At 35.7% G+C, this 22,842-nt stretch overlaps 1 protein-coding gene across 2 annotated transcripts in view; it reads left to right on the forward strand.

Moving 5' to 3' along the window:
* The window catches only part of IPO8 (importin 8), a 57,664-nt gene that overhangs the window by 4,879 nt on the left and 29,943 nt on the right, over nucleotides 1-22,842 (forward strand). For both annotated transcript variants that reach the window (XM_073223502.1, XM_073223503.1), the window contains exons 2-10: nucleotides 928-1,009; nucleotides 6,162-6,318; nucleotides 10,577-10,735; nucleotides 11,751-11,907; nucleotides 14,655-14,744; nucleotides 15,948-16,042; nucleotides 16,631-16,715; nucleotides 18,826-18,960; nucleotides 20,558-20,657. In XM_073223502.1, the coding sequence (XP_073079603.1) occupies nucleotides 928-1,009; nucleotides 6,162-6,318; nucleotides 10,577-10,735; nucleotides 11,751-11,907; nucleotides 14,655-14,744; nucleotides 15,948-16,042; nucleotides 16,631-16,715; nucleotides 18,826-18,960; nucleotides 20,558-20,657 (1,060 nt within the window). The remainder of the gene's footprint in view (nucleotides 1-927; nucleotides 1,010-6,161; nucleotides 6,319-10,576; nucleotides 10,736-11,750; nucleotides 11,908-14,654; nucleotides 14,745-15,947; nucleotides 16,043-16,630; nucleotides 16,716-18,825; nucleotides 18,961-20,557; nucleotides 20,658-22,842) is intronic.

Consider the following 22,842-nt stretch of genomic DNA (forward strand, 5'->3'; position numbering starts at 1 on the left):
TAACTAACTGTTGGACCACTGTGTTGTATACTTGAAACCAATATCAACTATACTTCAATTAAAAAAAAAACCACCACTGCCAAACTCAGGAGTAGGTCAAAGTAGAACATGCCTGTGGGGTGAAATAACCCAGGCAGCAGACACTTCATCAAAACAGGCTCAGCTGAACCTTGAGTTTAAAAGATGCTTCACCAGCAGAGAACAGCTGGTGATGACAGCTCTCAGCAGACATAGTCTCGGGAGGCCTACAGTTCCCGGCTGGGTGGGCTCCCCTCTTTAACGTAGGCACTGCTATTTAACATCAGTTTGCCCATCCTCCCATGTTGGAGCTCCTGTTTTTTGCAGCGTCTCCTGTTGTCAAAAACACTGTAAACAAAATTGAAGCACAAATTAGCAGAGAAGAAACGCTTGTAATGTATAGGTCAAAAGAAAGGTTGAGATTTAATATTCATAGATAGCTCTTAGACTTTATTAAGGGTGAAACAAATATTCCATTTACAAAAGGATAAAGGGAGTAAGGAATTTGTCGAAGGAACAAACAGCCAATAAACAGGAAAAAAAATTCAACCCAGTGGAAATGTGATTTAGAATATGAATAAGGCTTTAAAGCTTTAATGGAATGATAATGCTAATCTCTGTATTGGACAGACGACACAGAATTTTGCTGGGAGTGTAAATAGACACATTTACCCTGGAGAGGATTTTGACAATATATGTCCAAAAAACCATAAAAATGTTCATACTTTTTTATCTGTCAGTTTATTCAAAGTAAATTTTTTTAACTTGAAGTATTTTAGTAATCTTCATTTTAGCCTTGGAGAGTTTCTCAAACTTTTAAAGTTCTTTTTTCTGGACAATATTGTAATTAGTAACAGGTGCTAACATTTATATCGCCATATCTTATAAAGCATTTCTTTGTAATTTCAGTCCTACAAGATTATCAATTTTGCCCCCAGTTTACTTCGGATTATAGTCTCTGACCATGTGGAATTTCCAGTACGGCAGGCAGGTGAGTTGGTTTTCTATCTTTTATGAACTTATTTGTGGTAAAAGTAGGACCAGAGTTTTATTTTGATCCTAAATATCTGTGATTTCTTTAAAAATAGGATGCACGCATGAAGCATTTCTAATGGCTTAAAAACTCACTCTTTTCTATTTGCCTGAAAACTTAGTGGTGGCTACTGAGCTCTTAAATCTCCCCTAGCTTTTCCTTTCCGCCTCTCCCTTCCACCTCCTGATTCTGTCCCTCTGTAACTTTGTCATTTTTCCCTGTTAGCTTTCCCAGCTTCCCTAGCTTCATCTCCCTAATTTTTTATGATCCCTAGTAGCCTAGCCTTTGGCCCATTGCATAGACATTGAGCTCCACGCGTGCATCAGATCATGGGTAATGTGTTGCACAGATGTTCCTAACCACGTGATTGGGGGGCAGGACTTTTATTTTAAACCTGAAACTTATTTTTAGGTCTGTGGAACCATATGATAATTCCATGATGTTGCATATTGTTCTTCCTTTTTGCTTTTTCAGTGAGTTGGTCATTAGAGCCTAAAAGGTAAAAAAATGGAGAAAGCCTTGGAGTGTAATGGGGCCTGAAGAGACAGTGATTTCAAGATAAATGGGGGTAAAATGGCAATAGTTAATTAAAAAATATATATTTAAAAATACTTTTATTACACGTGATATATACTCATTGTAAATAATTTGGGCAACACAGAAAAATACAAAGAAGAAAGCAAAAAAATTACCTAATATTCCCACTCAGAAAGAACCATCATGAACAGGTGGACGTTAGTTTTGCATGTGTTCACGTAGAAGGATAGATGAACACTTGCGTAGAAAAAGGATTATACTCCATACTGATAAAAGTATTTAATTTTACTTGAACGTAGGAGAGAAAAAAGCAGGAACTATTTGCTTTGGGAAAATACAACAGTGTGTATAATTTCCTAAAAGATTCCTTTTTGGTTAAGATAAGAAAAACCTATGGGAAAACTTTCACGTTGGAATTACTTTTTACTTTAATTGGGTTTTTTATAAAAACTTCTATGTGAGTTTTTTGAAAATGGAATGCTCAGTTGTCTAATCTTTGTTTTATAAAATAGGGCTGTTCTGAAACCACATTGTGCTAAATTGAACCTGTTTTAATAACCTAAGTATTTATCAAGCCATTGTGCAGTTCTTTTGAAGCTTTGTAGAAAGGGTACTTTTAAACATCTTAAAGCAATTTATTAAATTAATAATCTTTATATGACATATAAACATTACAAAAATACAAAATTAATACATTAGATTGCCCTTAATCTTTATACATTAAGATAGCTGCTGTGAAATTTGGTGAATGGTTCTCCATTTCTTTATTTCCTGTAAATATGCTGGTTTTAAAAAGTAACGAAAACCAGCTAATCCTATACATGCTTCCTTTTTTTTTTTTTTTATAACTTTCTGTTTTTCCCCATTTAACCATGTTCCCTTGGGAGAGCTTTCCTTATCAGTGTATATACATATACTTCATTCTATAACTGCTCAGTATTTCTTTGTACTGAACTACCAGCTTATTTAAACAATTTGATATTGACGAACATTTCCTTTATTGTCCTTTTTTTGTTGTTATCAATAGACGCAATGCTAAAATAAGCATCTTTGGGCATGTATCTCTGGATACTTGTGGGAATACTTTTATAGAATAAATTATAAGAAATGGAAGTGCTAGGTCAATGGATATTAACCACATTAACATTTAGAATTTGGACTCTTATCACCAAGTTGCTTTGCTTACATTTTCTGTCAATACTGCAACAGAGTGTTGGATTCTCCATCTCCTCAACTCTGTGCAGCTTTGAATCTTGGTAACTTAGATAATCAAGTTTTGAAATAAAATGTAAATGGCATTTAAAGGCAATTTTTTTCCTCCATAATTTATGTAGATTTCAAATCTGTTAGCCACAGGACAGAGTTTATCTTGGTGGTTGATTATTTCTTAATTTTTTAGGACAATTTTCTATGTTAGAGCATCCATTTTATCATAGAGTCTGGAATACACTGTGCAAAATTCTACATTATAGCTATCCAAAATCTAAATGCCATTTATAAATCTGTCCTGTTTATTATTAAAATACCAAGAACCTTTTGGTGACACTCAGATAATTTATGATTTTAACATGGCATTTAAAAATGATGTGATCTTTGATTTTAAAAAATTGTATAGCTTCTATAAAGCTGTAAAAAGTTATGCAGATTTTAAGGGAAATACATAGTTCTGCAAAATATTCAGTTTTTGATTTTTGCTTGTGTGAAATTCTGAAATATCCTTGCTAACAGCAGGCAAGCTCATTAGTGAATGTCCTTTATTACCTTACTGTGAAGAAATAGGAAAGCAATGTAAACAATAGGAAAACAGTCAAAATAGCAAAACAAAATAATTTAGATGTTTGCTCTACTGTTTTCCTTTTGAGGTATTAATTGGTATAACACCATTATTAACATTATCATGTGATGGGCAGAGAAGGGAGCCTTTCTTAAATTTAGGATAATTACGCTCAGGAGTCTCTCAAGCCACTTTGTTTCCAGGCTTTTACTTCTTGCCTTTGAGGAGAAGAGACCCTGTCCTGTGAATAAACTTAGGTTCAGAGATGTACTTTCTTACGCGTTTTGGAGCTTGCCATGAGCAGAAGTGTAGTTTGAATTTAAAAGTGGTAGTTGAGAGGTACTATGTTAGACCTAAAGGAGTCATCGCTGGTGACTGATCATTTGAAAAATTACATGGTTTCTGTTTTCTGTAAGTTGCCTGCTTTTTTGTATGTATTTCTGAAAGATGGATTGGGAGAGAATAGAAACACTCACTTTATAGTTATTCACAGGTTATTGATTTGTTAAGGTTAACCTCAGTGGTCCAGAATATTGAACCTAGAAATAAACAGAAAGATGCCTCTGATCAGTCCAGAAACACTTCAAGAAGCTCTTCTTTAAAGGTCATGTACCTAATTTGTAGGAAGCTCATTGGCGTTTATTCAGAATCTATTTAATCTTGTTTTAAATATAATATACACACTTTGTTGCCTGTGTTCCTAGCCATTAGTAGATTAAAGTAATAACAAGAGAGAGAGAGCCTACCAAATTATGATGAAAAACAGAAAAACTTAGAAACAGCAACTCAAAAAGCATGGCATTCTGCTTCCCTGAGCTGCGAATGATGCTCTTTCCCCTTCCAGGGCTTGGAACCCAGCTGACCTGTGGCTCATTGTATTGAAAAAAGAGAGAAGTGTGTGTATGTTTTAGAAAGTTAATTTCAAATTTAAGATGCTTAAAATGGTTAGTGGATTTTGCAGAACAAAGTTTAATAATTTCTTTATGAACAGTTTAAGGAGATATTTGTGTTTTGTTTCTTTGCTCTGGCAAATGGTTAGATAGATAATTGAACTCAATGATAAAAGGGAGGTTTTTACATTATTGATAGAATTTCAATTATCTTTGGTATTTTTCCTTCATTATCCTTAGTAGTAATCTATGATTATCCATAGGAGTAATTAATAATCTTTTTAAATTATTACATTAAGTTCTATTTTGCTTTAATTGCAGATTTATTTCAAAATTTGCAAATTAAATAGTGTGTCTTTTATCTAGGCCATATTGTATGATGCCCCATAATAAAAATATTTTTTACTTATGAAATTAACAGTATTTGTTGACTATAAGTACATGATTTTATCATGTTTGTATCTTTGCTATCTGAAGGTTGCTTTTTATTTTCAAGACTAGTTCTATAGGAATTAAAATGGTTTCGTGTGTAATATAGTTGATTTCTTTAAAAAAATTAATCATGAAATCAGTCTGAACTGCTGACAACTGGACCATATTTTTAGATTATTTATTCATTTTTTCAATAGTTTAAATTATTATTGTTAATCACTCTTACATAATATAATATTGCTGGGATAAATAATAATACTTAGTCCAGAGCCTGTGTGTTATAAATGAATAAATAAGACAAAAACCCAAACTAACACACACACACACACACTCTTTCCCCCAAATAATTTTTGATTTTATATATATATAAAAGGCAATCATAAGTAGAATTGTCCTTTTCAGACTTTTGTTGAATCAGAACTTATGAAAGAGGAGCATATAGGATGTCAAGTTCATATTATTAAATTTCTCTTGTATTATTGCCAGTGTAGAACATGATCTTGGTTTATTGTCTGTGGTGTAATGCTTTTACAAGCTGACTTAGTTTTATGTTAAAACTGGGATGAAGGGAGGGGTGGTTTGGGTAGGGGGAAAAAGGAGAAGAGAAACTTAAGGGAAGACAGTTAAAATGCTTTGTAGACCACGTCTCTTTATTCTTATATATGCATGTATATACACATGAACACACACACACATACATGTATATGACATTCCAAGTATTTATTTACATTCAGTGTTAGTTGAGATGGTTACAGCTAGCTAAAACAGCCTGTCAAAATCCTCTAACAGTATGTCAGCTTGTTTCTCTCAGAAGCGTTTCTTTAAATATTGAGTGGTTAAAAAGAAAGGAAACAAAATCATTGACTATGTAGTTTGATAGAAATAAACAGGTAAGATATTTCCTGGGATTTTTCCAAAGATACTTGAATGCTGATGTCCTTTTCCATATTATTATAGGTGGTAAGTATTTCAAAGGGATTAGACAAAAATTACCAATACTATCAAAGCATAGATATTGAAGGTGGTAGTGCAGGACAGGGGCTGGTGAAAGAGAATAGACAAGAAAAGCAGCCTGCATGAAGGACAGTAGAACTTCACTTGTCATCTCAGTATTAGACATTATGTGAATAGTGTGACTCTTAGGATCTCAAAGTGCATTGAGCAGGGCTTCACTTAGACAGTCTTGTTTTTAGCTAAGGATACATACTTGATTCCTAGGTTATTTTTCTGTCCTGAAACTCTGGAGCTTGATTTAATGATGTTTTTCTGCTTAGACTTGCTTTACTAGCTAAAGAGAAACTTTAAATTCTTATCCATTTTCCCTTCCCCTCTTGGCTATTTATAATGCTAAGATTTTCCATTTTTGCTGGGTGTCATGTTTAGCATTGAGGGGCTTAGCCTTTCATACTCTGTAAAGCTGAATTTAAGGCCATCTTTTCAATACTGCAACAAGAGCATTTTTTTTTCTCTAACTTAGCTGCCATTTACTTGAAGAACATGGTGACACAGTACTGGCCAGACCGAGAACCTCCCCCTGGAGAAGTAGTATTTCCATTCAACATTCATGAAAACGATCGCCAGCAAATACGCGATAACATTGTGGAAGGAATAATCCGGTCCCCGGATTTAGTCAGGTATGTTATACTGAGTTTATATGATTAGCGGAAGCACAAAATATGTGGATGAGGGAAGCTGGACTTATCAGCCTCAAGTTTGTTTTTTTTAAAGAGGTAAAGTAATGAAGATGGGCACTCAGTATTGTTTTACTTATTTGCTTTGCATTTGTAATTCTTTGCCTCAGAATAAAAGATTTAGTTGCCCTAAGGTGCCACAAAAAAGAGTTAAGGCAAAAATCACACTTACTTCAGATTGTTGTATATATCCCTGCTCTGTAAATAGCCTATATTCTTAGTTATGATCTCTTGATTGTTCTTTTTTTTTTTTTTTTTAGGAGAGCAAGGTACAGGCTTTCATTTAGAGATAAAGTGAAAGGACAGAGCTCCCGGCTCACGCCAGGAGGGGACAAGAGAGTCTGATCTCTTGATTTTTTATTGTCTGCTTTTCTTTTTCTGATACAGGGAAATCAACTTCTGGGAGTTTTAGCGTACCATTTTTCTTAACACTTTACCTCTATGCATTTTTATGAACTGAGTATCTTTTCCTTTGCAGAAGACAGGATGGAGCGGGTAGAAACTGGAACTGTCTCTGATTTTTTAAAATTCAGAGTAGATGCAGTGGTTCAGCACTGCCCATAGACCTTTCTGCAGTGATGTCATGGAACTGTACAGGCACACCCTCCCGTTTTTAGCCATATGGTAGACATTGCTGTTGAGTACTTGACGTGGCCAGTGTAACTGAAGAACTGAGTTTTTAATTTAATTTTGGTTAGTTTAAAGTGTGTACATGTAGCGAGTGGCCACCCCTGTTGGACAGCACAGCTGTAGAGTCATCAAAATTTTGTAGCCTTACAAAGGAGAAACAAATTCTTTTCAACATGAGCTAGTACTTAGATTTCATTTGAAAACGGAGGAGGAAAATAGATGAAGCTTTGGTAGGGGATTGACATTGTCTAATATCAAGCGATTGGATGTAACTTCATCCCTGAGAGTCTAATGCACATTATGGCATAAGGAGTAGAAAAGGAAGAGAAGGCGAGGGGAACCGTGAGGAAGGAGAACTCCGCTCTGTGAAGTTATTTTGTTAAGAGGAAGAAATAGGTGTATTGGTTAAAGAAAATCACCATTATTCTCACTGGTTGCCCCAGTGACAACCTGGCAGTGGCTCCCCTGTGGTGCCGTCATGTATCCGCTTCTTGTCAAAATATGCACTTTCAGATGTCTCTGAATCTCACAATGCTTCTAGATGGTGATGTATGAAAGGGTGACTGTTCATGGCCATCCTTAGATTCATTGGAATGAGAAAGGAAAGGGAGGGTCAACCTGAAGGTGAAATTTAAAAACTGGAAAACTTTGAGTTTTATTGTGCTCTTAATATGACCTATTTGTTGTTTAGGAACAGTTGCCGGGGGCACCAGAGGAGACCTTTATCTTTGTGATCCAGTTTCATTCTCTTGCACGTAGCTGTCCAGTTTTGCCAGCACCAGTTGTTGAAGAGGCTGTTGTTTCCCCATTGTATAACCATGGCTCCTTTATCATATGTTAATTGGCCATATTTCTGTGGGTTTATATCTGGGCTCTCTATTCTGTTCCATTGATCTATGGGTCTGTTCTTGTGCCAGTACCAAATTGTCTTGATTACTGTGGCTTTGTAGTAGAGCTTGAAGTCAGGGAGTGGAATCCCCCTGCTTTATTCTTCCTTCTCAGGATTCCTTTGGCTATTCGGGATCTTTTATGGTTCCATAGGAATTTTAGAACTATTTGCTCTACTTCATTGAAGAATGCTGTTGGTATTTTCATAGGGATTGCACTGAATCTCTAGATTGCTTTGGGCAGGATGACCATTTTGACAATATTAATTTTTCCTATCCATGAGCACCGGATGTATTGCCATTTATTTGTGTCTTCTTTAATTTCTCTCATGAGTGTCTTGTAGTTTTCAGGGTATAGATCTTTTACCTCCTTGGTAAGGTTTATTCCTAGTTATTTTATTCTTTTAGATGCAATTGTAAATGGAATGGAAATTCCCTGATTTCCCTTTCTGCTAGTTCATTGTTAGTATGTAGGAATGCAACAGATTTCTGTGTATTAATTTTGTATCCTGCAACTTTGCTGAATCTGCTTATTAGTTCTAGTAGTTTTTGGGTGGATTCTTTATGATTTTTTATGTACAATATCATGTCATCTGCAAACAGTGACAGTTTAACTTCTTCCTTACCAATCTGGGTGCCTTTTATTTCTTTGTGTTGTCTGATTGCCATGGCTAGGGCCTCCAGTACTATGTTGAGTAAAAGTGGGGAGAGTGGGCATCCTTGTCTTGTTCCCGATCTTAGAGGAAAAGCTTTCAGCTTCTCACTGTTCAGTATGATGTTGGCTGTGGGTTTGTTGTATATGGCCTTTATTATCTTATGTTGAGGTACTTGCCCTCTATTCCCATTTTATTGAGAGTTTTTATCATGAATGGATGTTGAATTTTGGAAGACCTTTATCTTTTTTTTTTAATTTTTATTTATTTATTATTTATTATTTTATTTTGGTATCATCAATCTACAATTACATGAAGAACATTATGTTTACTAGGCTCCCCCCTTCACTAGATCCCCCCCACAAACCCCATTACAGTCACTGTCCATCAGCGTAGTAAGATGTTGCAGAATCCCTACTTGTCTTCTCTGTGTCGCACAGCCCTCCCCGTGCCTGCCACCAACACTATACATGCTAATCGGCTTCTTTTTCCCTACTCTTATCCCTCCCTTCCCGCCCATCCTCCCCAGTTCCTTTCCCTTTTGTAACTGTTAATCCATTCTTGGGTTCTGTGATTGTGCTGCTGTTTTGTTCATTCAGTATTTCTTTATTCTTATACTCCACATATGAGTGAAATCATTTGGTACTTGTCTCTCTCTGCCTGGCTTATTTCACTGAGCATAATACCCTCTAGCTCCATCCATGTTGTTGCAATGGTAGGATTTGTTTTCTTCTTATGGCTGAATAATATTCCATTGTGTATATGTACCACATCGTCTTTTTCCATTCATCTGCTGATGGACACTTAGGTTGCTTCCATTTCTTGGCTATTGTAAATAGTGCTGTGATAAACATAGGGGTGCATCTGTCTTTTTCAAACTGGCTGCTGCATTCTTAGGGTAAATTCCTAGAAAGGAAGACCTTTATCTTTATTATGAAACAGTTCTTGGTGGCTTTGTTTCATTTATGTCCTGAAAGCTTAACTCTAATCACTCTTGAAGAAATAGTCTCAAACTTTAAGAGTGTTACAGAGGAAGCTTTTCAAATGGATTTGGTAACATAAGGCAAAGACAGTATTTTGTTTGTGTCAGTGAATCCAAGGTATTGACTGTTCAACTGAACACACAGGTGAATTTTTTTTTTGACACTGTTGAGTCCTAGTTTAGCCAGGTTCACTTTCTCACCACTTGCAAATGACCATGTAAAGACATATTGATAGTTTGTAGAAGAGACCATTTTTGCTCATTTTCTTTCAATCACACTTACAGCTGTTATCTGACTGAGGAAACGATTACTCACCTAAGTGCTGTGACATCACATCTTTTATTATTCTGTGGTTTGATTAAAGAGATATCTCTTTTTTCTGTTTTATGTATTTCTCATTGCTTTTTTCTTTGTTACTTTGGAAATAACTCTTAGCTTTCCTCTTCAGAAATTGCCAGCTAACGCTTGTTTCCTCTACTCAAAGTACAAAAATTAAGCTCTCAGGAGTACAGCCTACCGTGTCGGCTGTTAACTGATAACGATGACTCAAAGTTTTGGCTCACAGAGGTGCCTCCCCTTGTTGTGTCGGCCTCCATTTTACTTATTTTGAACCACTTTTAGGCTAAGTTTGTCCAGTTAAAATGATATAATACCTTGTTTTGTTTTGTTTCTGCCTTAGAATATGATAACCAAAATACAAACTAACAACCTGGGAAATTTTGCGAAGCTGAGGTGGATTCACTGTCTTTTTTTTATTTTTTTAAATTTCTTATGAATTTGTTAAAAATCTTTTTCAAGGCTTTATTTAGGATAAGACAGTTTGAAAGGGTTCGTTCATTTTAGGAAATTATCCATTCTGTTTATTTTCAGTAAGTCGAGCTGTTGAGGAGGTTTTTCTTTATTGGACTGTTCTTTCCCCCACCCCAGATGGAGAGCTATGTAATGTAGGTCAGTAGGAGTTAGAGTGCTTTTATGTAACGTATTAGAGTTCTTAGAAACCTCATGTTTATAACTACTTGGCTTTTGTACTTTTTCCCCCACCTGGCAGAGTCCAGTTAACCATGTGTCTCCGTGCCATCATTAAATACGACTTCCCTGGTCACTGGCCTGTGGTAGTTGACAAGATAGACTACTACTTGCGGTCCCAGAGCAGTGGGAGCTGGCTTGGCAGTTTACTGTGTCTGTATCAACTGGTGAAGACCTACGAGTAAGTTGATTTCTTTTGGCTGCAGATACACCAGCCTTGTGTTACTTAGAATTAAATTGCTTGGAATTAATAGGGGGCTCTGCTCTGGGTGTTCTGCAGAATCAGGTTCATTGTGGGACATTTTGGGGTTAGCTCTGTTAAACATGTTTATTTATTACTGTTACTCAAAGAACCTTTAATCTGCTCATGTTCATCACTCATCTCCAAGGCAGTGATAAGGTAACCAGGGCTTCTCAGACCTATTTGTTAGTATCAGCAGGCCGTTTATTAGCAGCTTTTCTTGGAAACTCATGTAGAGGTACTTTAACAATTGTCTTCAAGTGAACACATTATTAGGTAAACCAAACATTTAACTTTTTGAATGCAAGATAGAACATGTTAATGTTTCTTGGCTAATGACTTTCTTTTCTGTTAAATTTGTTTGAGAGGTGGGAGATGAGAGTCCCATTTAATAGCATTGTTTCTGCTTTCTAATAGGATTGCTACTTGCGCATGCGAAGTTTTGTAGTTTTCTATTTTAAAAACTAGTTCATATTCTAGGACTTTTAGAGGATGTTTTAGATTTGTAGCAAGTGAAGTGTTGTAAAACCGACTAAATTGATAAACCATTTTAACTTCTCAATTGAGGATAGTATAAGGAGAAATTCTCCCACCCGCACATCATTTATCATATAGTAGGAATGTTTACACATGATCAACTTGTATTTTATAGGAAGAATTGGGATGTGAAAAAGAGTAGTAGAAAAGTTCATTTAAGGAAGTTGTGAAATAATCTTGGATTCTTTTAAACTAGTTTGACACTTTCTAGAAAGATTTTGCCTAAAACAGGGATGTGCTCTTTCAAAGTTCCTTCCAAGTTTATTCTAACAATTCAAACAAAATGTAAGCCAATGGTTTGAAATGCTTTTGTTTTTTTAGCCTTATATGGTCAAAAAAATTTTTTTTCCATTCAATTTGTATAGTTTTTTTGTAGGGGGAGAAGTTATTTTTCTCTTTTTGTTTTTTGCTCATATAGATATAAGAAAGCAGAGGAAAGAGAGCCCCTTATAGGAGCCATGCAAGTATTTCTGCCTCGAATTCAGCAACAAATCATGCAGCTCCTTCCTGATTCCTCACATTATTCTGTTTTACTGCAGAAACAGATCCTGAAAATCTTTTATGCTCTTGTCCAGGTAAGTTTCCATTGCAGAAGACAAGTTTGAGGCCATGTATTTCTGCCTGACACATGGAAAGTGCTCAATAAGTGCCAGTTTTTATTAAACATTATTATATATGCTCACTTATATTTCTTACGAAAAAACTCTTGTGAGAGAAAAGGCTCACAGAAATTAACTTAATTATCTAAGGCTATCTGAGCGGCAGAGCTAAGATTCAGTGTCCATAGGCCTTTACTCCAGTGTCTATACTGCCAGAGTCGTGAACTGCCCTAAAATCTGATTACTTGACTAATCTGTCCGTAGCATTCTGCCTGTAGATTAGGTAGGATCATAGGAGGGAAGGAAAAGAAGAGAGTCTGTCTTTTATTGGGAAATCATACTGATGGTTTCTTTGCATTTGAGCTAATTTAAAGCTAACAGAGAACACTCAGCACCTCAGTTTACTTCCTTTAAAATACTTCCATTTTCTTACCTGAAAGCTATAAAGAATATTAATATGGTAATCTAAAAACAGAGGAAGACAGAGATAGAATGTCTTAAATATAAAAATATTTAAAATTTAATCCTTGGGCAAATTATTTAGATCTGGGTGGAGGAAGAATAATTGTCAGTCTAAAGTGATAATGAATGAATTAACCTGTTACTTTTTAGTTAAATTAGTCACGACAAGAAGGTAGCTTTGTTGAGCAGGGAGCCCAGGTAAGCTGGTTTTGCTCCTGGCTTCATAGGTGACTGAAGTACTGTGTACCATCTCCAAATATTTCACTTCAGTAAAGATTTATATTTTTAGCCTCATCTTTTAAACTCTTAATCGAGACAGTAAAGGTAGATTTTTTTTTTCCTCCAGCTTGACCTTGTTTTGGGGAGAGGGAAGGGAGAAAGGCAAATCTGAGAAAACAGAAGAAATTAAGATACTAGGAAAATACATTCTCTCACCCTCTTTTTTTGAAGTAATAGGGAAGGAAGGTACATGGAGCCTCTGCTTTTTTATTGAAGCACTGTTTGTAAATTCTCAGGAGAATCATTTTTATGCTGAGGCAGTATTTTTCATTCATTGAGGTTCCTGCCATTAGATTTGGTAATGGATTTATTCAGAGGCCAGACGACCTTGTTCAGTGGGGAAGCATAGCCAGGGATCAGGAAGTAAGACAGAGCCGATGGAATAATTCTAAAACCTCTACTTGATTTTCTAAAAGGACAAAATCTAAAATATTTTCTCTCAATATATATGTGCTAAAAACCTAAAAAAAAGACAATGAAAAGCCTCACCGTTTTTAACCTTCTTTGTAATCTATTATACGCTGTAAAGTAATATGCTCCTACTGGGAATCCTGGCAGCAAAAATGCAAAAGGCTTTAAGAGGCTCAGTACAGTGATAATATACATAAAAAGTGGCCATTTGGGAAAGGCAGAAAACTGTATATCTTGAAAAGTATGATATAATTACATTGGCTTTGCCCAAGTAGCATTTATTAAGTATTTATGTGTACAGGACACTTGGATGCTTCATATGCACTAAAGCACTCAGTTTGTCCAAAAGGGAGTTCCTCTCCAGTTCCCCCAGTCCTGAGCCTGCCCCTCCTGTTTCCGGTCTCAAGCCCAGTGCCTCCTGTGGCACTTAGAGTAAAGTGTGAACTTGTTCACATGGCCTGCTGAACCCTGCATCTTTCCCCTGGATCTTTCACCATTCTTACCTCTGCACTCGGCGCTCCAGCCATACTGAAATTCTTTCAGCTCGTGCCCTCTCTCACTTCTGAGCCTTTAAAATACTGTTTCTGCCTGGGCGCTCTCTTCCCCTTTATGCCCTGGCCAGTCTGTACTCTTTCTCCAGGTCTCTACTTGGACATCAGTTCTTCCGGAGAGCTGTCCCCGATGCTGCCAGGCTGGATGAGGTGGTCCTCCTGTGTGCCTTTATAGATACTGTATTGCTTTTATCCCTACTGTGTGTCATACCATATTGTAATGCCTTGCTTGTATGTGTTTTTTCCCCCAACTAGAGTGTAAGCTTTTTGAAGACAGAGACTCTTATCTTTCACTAACCATTGTTCCTTAGCATGTAGCAAATGTCTGAATGTAATGTAACTCACAGTGTAGTAGAGGGATCCACGGTATTACAGTACCTGTGGGATTATGTATAATAGAGTAGACTGTGGTGTTAGGCCACAGTGTGAAGGCAGGTAATTGAAGAAGTGGTTCCTGAATATTTCACGAGGTAAAGATTTTCATGAAAGTGGTTAAAGTGAGTTCTAGCCACAAAAAAAGATAACTTGTGATATGTGAGGTGATAAGAGGTGTTAACTAATCTTACTGTGGAATCTTTTTGCAGTAAATACGTGTATCAAACCATCATGTTGTTCACCTTAAACTTACACAATGTTATATGGCAATTATACCTCAATAAATCTGGGGGTAACCAGTGGTACAATGAAAAGTTTGACACACACAAGGGTAAATGGTAAAAGTCCCTTATCTAGAATCTCACGCTGAATAAATGAGGCCATTAATTTTTTTTTCATTTAAAAAGTTGCCCGAAGAACCATTCATGGCATGTACACTTCTAGATCTTTAAAAATTTAGCTTACACACACAGGCTTATTGATCTCTTTTAAGTTGAACCAAATGAACTTACTGTTTTCATCATTAAATGTTAGTCATATCATATATTTCAACATTCTGATACAGATGAAATTGCTGATTTTTTTTTTTTTTTTTTTTTTGTGGGGAGGAATTATTGTTTGATGCTGCTGTTCTTTTGTTTCCAGTACGCTTTGCCTCTTCAGCTGGTGAATGGCCAGACCATGACGGTGTGGATGGAGGTCTTCCGAACTATTATTGACAGGACTGTTCCTCCTGTAAGAAAGGGCTCTGGTCTTAGGAAAAACTGGGGACGCCTGGGTCTGGGGTATTCGCAGTAGACCAATGTATTATCCCAGCCAACTAGTTGGGAAAAAAACATAACTACTGTAATAAAAATAATGACCAATACGTATGCAGCTTTAGAAAGTTCAGATTACCAAAATTAGTAAAATAGTAACTATGATCCTACTACAGATGATAAAAACCATTTTTAAAACTTGGTATTATTCCTCTAGCCTTTTCTCTCTGTGTCTCTCCACAAACACATAAGAATGGTATATGGTAGGTACTGTTTTAGAATTTGTTTTTCATTTAAAATCTCTTGTAAGTGTTTTTTTATGATTATGGATGTTTTTGTACTCTGTCATTTTTGTTGAATGCTTCATTTGCTGAGTGTTTAGGTTGTTTTAGTTGTTTAGTGTTTTAACTATGTGGATGTAGTTAAATTTTTATGCACATACATGATTTTTTTTTTTTTTTTTGGATAAACTCCCAGAAGTGTTTAAGACTAACAGATCTTGTTGCAAATTGCTCTCCAGGAACATTGCCCTGGCATATTCTTTCATAAGCAGTGAGTGAGAATGTCTGTTACATTAAACTCTACATTTGCCAGCTTGACAGGTGAAAGACTGTGTCTCATTTTTATCTGTTGTAACAATGATCTATATTTTGCCTGTCAAATTAACCAAAATAACTACTTAAATTAACTAAAAGTATGTAAAATATTTTTAAGTCTAAGCTTGCCTTCAAATGTGCAATATCCTTATCCATATCTTGGGACAAATTATGTTCAGGTTTAACTGATGTACATAAATGTACATAAATACAAACAGAATTTAGTGAACAGTTCATTGAATTTTGATGAACATATACCTGTGTTTCTATCACCCAGATCAAGATATGGAGTTTTTCTGTCATTCCTGAGTTTTCTCAAGGGACATGGTGTTTTTTAATTTGTTTTCTACTTCTTCAGGCCTTTTGGAAATAAGGAGATAAGTATGAAAAACAACATTGGTTAGTTGAAATTCTCATTGCTGATTTAGTTCCTACCTGGAAATCTAAGAATTTGCATTTGTGTATGGCAATCTAAATTCATATTTAACATTGCTTAATCTACATCATGATTCATTCTGCCTTTGTTACTCACATAACCCCTTTTATTATGCAGAAGTTCAATCTGGGTGTTTCTGTCTTCCTAGGAGACTCTGCAAATCGATGAGGACGATAGGCCAGAACTAGTCTGGTGGAAGTGTAAGAAGTGGGCGCTGCACATCGTGACGCGTCTCTTTGAACGGTAATCGTGCTTATTAGATTCATGACCTTAAGGTCAGTGTCCCGGTGTGGGATGTAATGGACTGGATAGGTCCCTAGTACATGATATTTATCTTCGGTGCCACAGAGGGAAAAAGTCACCTGTTTTAAAGTAGCCTTCACTGTGGTCATTGACTGTGAGATTGTGATGATGTGGACCTTCTCTGGATCTTTCAATTCTTCTGTAAAAAAGAATGGAAAAACAACATCGTTTAGCTTATTTGAAATACCCAGGAGTTGTATAAAAAGGTGCTTCGCCACTCAGCTCCATAGGAAAGTTAGTCAGATTTAATTATAGAAATAATTTATTGGGAAAAGTAAGTCATAACATATTTTTATTTGTAATATTTCCCCTGTAGGAGCTCTTGGTTAAGTAGCTGGAAGTTTCTGTTTGAAATTTTAAGCATGGCCCAGAGTCTCAGTATAGCTCATGGTTTCATCTTGGGGCTTGGGAAAAAAGGGAAAGTATTAAATAGAATATAACTTTCAACAAGGGACTGTATTTAAACTAGTGAGCATGCTTTGTTTTTAAAATTAACAGTATTTAAACATTTTCTTTTCGTATTTTAAGATATGGAAGCCCAGGAAATGTCACGAAAGAATACTTTGAATTTTCTGAATTCTTTTTGAAAACCTATGCAGTGGGAATTCAGCAGGTAATAAGCTTTTTAAATTAAAGGATGGTTACTACTGAAAGTAAAGTCATTTCTTACTGGTGTACACGAGTCACCACTGTTAGATTGGGTTCTTCTGTTAACTCTCTCATCTCTTAGGAATTTCTTATGCTTTTTTTCTCTGAGCCTCTCCTCTTTCTTCTGAGCTTTTATATTAAGAGATTTGTGTAATATGAATTGATCTATTTCAAGAGGAGTTGAGCTCAGAAGTTAAGAGTTTCAGCTGAGAATTTATACATTTTTTTGTGGAAGTTTGGGGACCCTTCTATACAGTGAAAATTAGGAGTTTTTGAGAAATTGTCCAAGTTCATATTAATATTTAAAAGCTACAAAGGACAAGTGGGCATGAAGATTGGTTACTCTGTATTGCCATTTGAATCATATTTTCGTTTATATTTCAACAAGTAAAATTTAATAACCAATGAGCACTGGCTGTTGGGACTGTATTGAAGAAGCAAAGATGAAGTAAATGTCTTAAGCTTTCATCACATGGAGGGTATTTCTAGATTTTATAAATCTATGCATATTAGTTTTCTTTATTGTCAGTGATACAATAAATACTTCAACCTTGTCACTGTAGTTAAAATTATTCCTTTTATGGGTTATTTCTAAAAAGTACTTTGGGAACAATTCAGGAAAGCTATGGCTGTAATTTTTTCACATTATATTTTGTTGGCTCATGAGACAGTCTGTAGGGAAAATTAGTGAACAATGAGTAAAATGAACTGTTTAGCAATTCAGTATGGGCACTAGGATAATCGGGAAGCTGGGCAGCTCTGTCTTCTTCCACAGCTGTTAAACCCATTAAGCATCCTAAAGTTGACGCCCTCTCAAAGTGTGTTCGGTAGTTTTTCTAGTGTCACAGAAATGCGTGTGTGTATATGCACACAAACACATTTAAATTTATGCCACTGCATCCATATCTAATGTATTTGTACCTTGGTTATTTAAAGTATAAATTCCTAGTGTTTAAAAACAGCTTTCTTATGAGAAACTGTTCTTTCCTGTTGTGTCTCAACTCCCACCATCTCCTCCTGTATGAGGCACAACTGTGTTAGAAAGAACTGCGTTCAATAGTGTCTCTTTTAGCCTGTATCACAGAAGGGGCATCTAGGTGATGGCAGCTTCTGAAAAATTGTGTAAATCTGAACTTTACATAACCTGAATTCATGTTGCAAATTTATAAATTCTGTACATGTTTTGCAAGGCCCTTTTTATTTATTCAGTAGTTCAGTTATAAACTTGCTATGTAGTGAGAGCTCTGGAGACCAGCAATTGGAGGAGTTGGGTTTGTAGTGCTGCTTCTGACGGAGGGTCCCTGGGACAGTCACAGCCACTTTGGGCATGAATTCTTCCTTATAAACAATCTTTTAAAAGAAAATTTTCAGTTTTGTGTTACGTTTACAAAGACTTTCCATGGTCTGAGATGATAATTCTTCCACATTTTCTTCTCTGAGTTCTATGCTTTCATTTTTTATTATTGTTAAAACAGTTCCCCATCTGGAATTTATTTTGATATGAATTTAGTTAGGGAGCAAGCTTAGTTTTCTATACAGAGGGCTAATCAGTTGTTCAAAGACTATTTTTTGGGTACCTTAGCATTTCTCTTCCACTTTGAAATGTACCTTTATAAGATATCAAAGTCTATGATGTCTCTTGCCGAATGGATGTTTCTAATTACATTTAGTCCAGTCTTTTGTGATTTTTTTTTAAAACAGAAGTCTTTCCACAGCTGTTAAACTCACTAAGCACCCTAAAATTGCCCTCTTGAAGTGTGTTCGGTAGAGCTTTTTACTACAGTTTTTTGAAGAGCTAGTATATGAATAGAGCATAGACTTATTCTGAGTAGTTCCACAGGTTAAAAACAGGATAAGTGGCTAGAAATGACAGTGAGACACCCTTCAGTTCAATATAACGTGGGCCTATCTAATAAAACTGCCCAGGAGCTTTCTCACAATGTATTGATTTCCCTAAAAATAAGTTAATTTTTACCTCTACGGATATGGGTTTTATGTCATCCCTAAAATGCCCCTCGCCTTAAACTTAAAATTGTTTATATTCTCCTGTATTTTCTCTTCCTATTTTCCTACAGGTACTGCTAAAAATTTTAGATCAGTATAGACAGAAAGAGTACGTAGCCCCCCGTATTCTTCAGCAAGCATTCAACTATCTCAGCCAAGGAGTCGTTCATTCTGTGACATGGAAGCACATGAAGCCGCACATACAGGTTAGTGTCAGGGAGCAATGCTCCAAAATCATTCTCTGGTTAAATCAGGTTTTCTAGACAGAGGTAAGTATTACGAATCCTGTGTTTTGTGCTTAATGTATTTTTGTTTCCATTAACAATGTCAGATGAGTGCAGTCTTATAAGCGATATGAAAGGTTTAGAAATTCAAGTGTTTTAGGAGTTGGAAGACTCAGATTCAGTCGCTTTTGCTTGGAATCCCATTTAGGTTCAGTTTCTTCAGTCAGCTCATGTTTTTCTGCCCTTCTTATCTAAGGGTTGTGCTAGGATCAGATGAGTTATTTTGTGGGATAGCATTTTGAAAACAGTCACCAGGAGTGTTGAGTAAGGTAGTTGTTATTTTGCAGAAAATGAAGCCTGGTACATGGCCGCTTCCTTCTGTCAGGATGAGCAAATAAAGTTTTTATTTATCCTTTTAGGTTGTTGAGTTCTATAGCAGAAATTAAAGATTTCTGTTTTTATATCAATTGTTTTTACTTAAAAGTACTTGTTCAGTATTAAAGAACAAATGAGAATAAAAAATTACAGGTCATTAAGTAAATTCTTATTTGCATACAGATAATTTTAGGTAATTCAAAGATGTCAGGAATTTTTCCCCTCCCAAACTATGAATTCTTAAATTCTATAATCTCTTAAAATGGTATCTAAAAAGGAAAATAAATTATTTTGCTTTGGCTTTGTTATCCAGGATAGAATTTGTTCAGTGTTATTTTATTAAGGTCTCACAAATATAGTATCTTCTGTACTGTTTTCTGCAGTCATCTTAAGAATGTTTGCCTAATCCCTTTGATCAAATAGCGATCATTTCTTTGCAGTTAATATATCGATTTCATTTTATTTACTATTTTCCTGTAACCTAAGGGTGAATTTTTTTTTTCTCTTTGATGCCTTTGGCCTTATTTTTACATAGCTGTTATATAGGAATAAGAAAACTATGATCTTTAGGCTGAATTTTTTCTCTTAGAATTATTTAATTTGGAATAAGTGTTGAGATGATTCTGTTTTACATAGGTAAATGTTAGTCTTTAAATAGAGTATTAGTGGCAACGTACATAGATGCCCTTAGGTGGAACATTTTTCCTCCTGAACCCCACGTTTGTACTGTGGGAAATTAGGTTTTCAAAAAATGTAAGAGGAAAGGCAAATTTTAATATTGCAGACACATTGACATTTAGGACCAAAATGGAAGTGTAAAAATGTTCACAATAGGAGAGATAATAGTAAGTATAAACTTGATTTGATATTTATTTTTCTATCTTAAAAAGTCAAGGTATGATTAATGGTGATTTGTTAGTAAAATTTTATTGTCCCTGCTACTGCTTCAAAGAATAGCATTTACATTAATTTCTTTCTATGTACCTTGTATCAGTTGTTTAAAATATCTTATGCTTAACTCTTACCGGCTCTAGCTGATAACACCAGGCTCTAGCTTTCTTGTGTTCACCTTAGCCAGTGCAAGCTTAACAGAAAGGTCAATGTAACCATTTGGAAAAGTAACATCGCAGAGGCTGTCAGTATTTTAAGTATTCCCCAAATCTGGATAGCATATACTCTTTTGCTGTTTTGTTTTTCTTCTTAGAATATCTCTGAAGATGTGATTTTTTCTGTGATGTGTTATAAAGACGAGGATGAAGAGCTGTGGCAAGAAGATCCATACGAGTATATAAGGATGAAATTTGGTAATCAAGATGATTTTATTTCTCATCAGTTCCTGGATGTGTAAAGTAATATAACTGAATTTATATTTTTAAGCAGATTTTATTGTTAAATTCCTGAAGTTCTGATTTGCATGATAAACACTATTCTCATGAGAGTTTGATGTTTTATTTGAACCAATGGGCTTTGGAGGCCTTTGGGTGTGGGAGATGAAAAGCCACTTTCTTCATTTCTTTCGGGTGCTGAAGCAGTCATGGAGCCAATTATAACTTTTTCTGTTGAGATGCTGATCTGTAATGATCACCCCTTTCTGTGCTGTCTGGATAACCATTTGTAGGTTGGGTTGGTCTTAGTCTGGGGCATCCTTTGGATTTCTGCATATTTTAGAAGCCCCCTTATTAGGGACTAAGTATTACCCTACAGTGGCCCCACTCTGTGGCTTAGGTCTGCGGGTGTCCTTATAGCTTGGGTCTTTTGGGAAGTTGTTGAACCATGTAGGTGGCCTGCATTCATTCTCTTTTATCCCCAGTTTGAATTAATTGCTTCATGGAATAGGCCCTTAATAGAGCAAAATGTTTGTGTACCTCTGTTTCTCCCACAGCTTAGCACTGTCCGAGGGTGGGGACTCTGTCTTATCTCTGCTTTATTTTGCATTCCCCATCCTTCCTACACCTCTGCATTCCTCTGCGAATAGTCTGCCTTCAGTAAGAGTTGAGACAAACAACGAATAAGCCTAGCACTGCCCAAGGCGTGCTGGAGGTGTGTGATAATGCAGTGCTGTCCCCTCGTTGGGCCTGGTGTCTCCAGCTCCCTGAGTCACGCCTGCTGGTATAGATGCTAGATTACTGGGCTGTGTTGTTTTTAAGCTTTGCATTGAGTATTATTTGATCGGTAATTGTGGAAGTGCCTCTTTTCTTGGAGACAATGGGCAGGAAAAGCATATGAGTAAGAAACAGTATTTACCATTTATCCCTCCAGTCTACCATTTCCTTTTGAAAATCATTACACATATGTATACTCTATTATTTCCCCTTCTTAATGCTTTTGTTTTCCTAGAAGCAGAATGATTAGCCCATCTGTCTTCTATAATCTTCAAGGCATTCTTTGAACGTTTAGCTTTTCTGTAATACCCTATGTTTTTGTGATGTGCAAGGTAAATAGTTAGCTTTCAGAAAGCTACCATTATTTTTCACTTATTCTTCATAGCAAATAAGATAGTATCTCAGTTTTTAGAAATGTAATAATTAAGAGCTGTGAGTGTTGATTGAAAACTTATATTAAAAACAGGCAATGATAATAGTGTGGGGAGGATTAAGTGGGATAATACACATGAACTAACTGCTTTAACTGCTTAGCATAGAATTCCAAATGCCTGTAAAATTGTAGTATAATGCCTGGTGCACAGTTAAGTACTTAATAAATGTTATTAAGTTATTATTTTATTAATAAAATTTTATTTTATTATTATATTTATTTTATTATTATAATAAAATAATAAAATATTATTTTATTAATAAAAGTTATTATTTTATATTTTGAGACAAAAACTTAGATTTTATTTTATTTTTATATTTAAATATGGACATACCAGATATTCTTCAGGTTTTCAGATTCTTCTGTAAGACTGCGTAATCAGAAATTTGTGAAAAATTTTCATGACATTAAGTGATATGTTTTAAACAGGCAAATATTTAATGCATGTGCATTGAATACCTGCTGAACCTGTCCATTGACAGAGCCAGGCATTGTCCTAGTAGTGCCTCCAGGGTCTCACACTTGGGGTTTCCTCTGGAGAGCCTTATCCTTGGGGGTCCATGGGGAGCTTTCTGCTTTGTTCACTCCATCTCCGTTTAAGTGTCACCTTACCAGAGAATTAGAGAGGCTTTCCCTGACGCCCCATTTAAACTAGCACCCCATTCTCTGTCACTCTCTTTCTCTTTACCCTGTTGTACATATGTTCTTAGCCTGACCTGTTGTGTGTGTGTGTGTGTGTAGGTGTATAAATGATCTGTGTCTTTCTCTCACCACGTAAGCTCCATGAGAACGCATTTGTTTTGATCTTTGAATCCTCAGAGCCTAAACCAGTGCCTGGCACATAGTAAGCACAAAGTAAATCTTTGTTGTATTTTGGTAGAGATAAAGTACTTTTCCTGTCCTCAGAAACAGATATGCCTAATATGTATTGTTTTCTTTAATATGCTTGTTTAA

Source organism: Manis javanica, chromosome 15 (assembly GCF_040802235.1).
Source record: "Manis javanica isolate MJ-LG chromosome 15, MJ_LKY, whole genome shotgun sequence".
NCBI classification, from domain to species: Eukaryota; Metazoa; Chordata; class Mammalia; order Pholidota; family Manidae; genus Manis; species Manis javanica.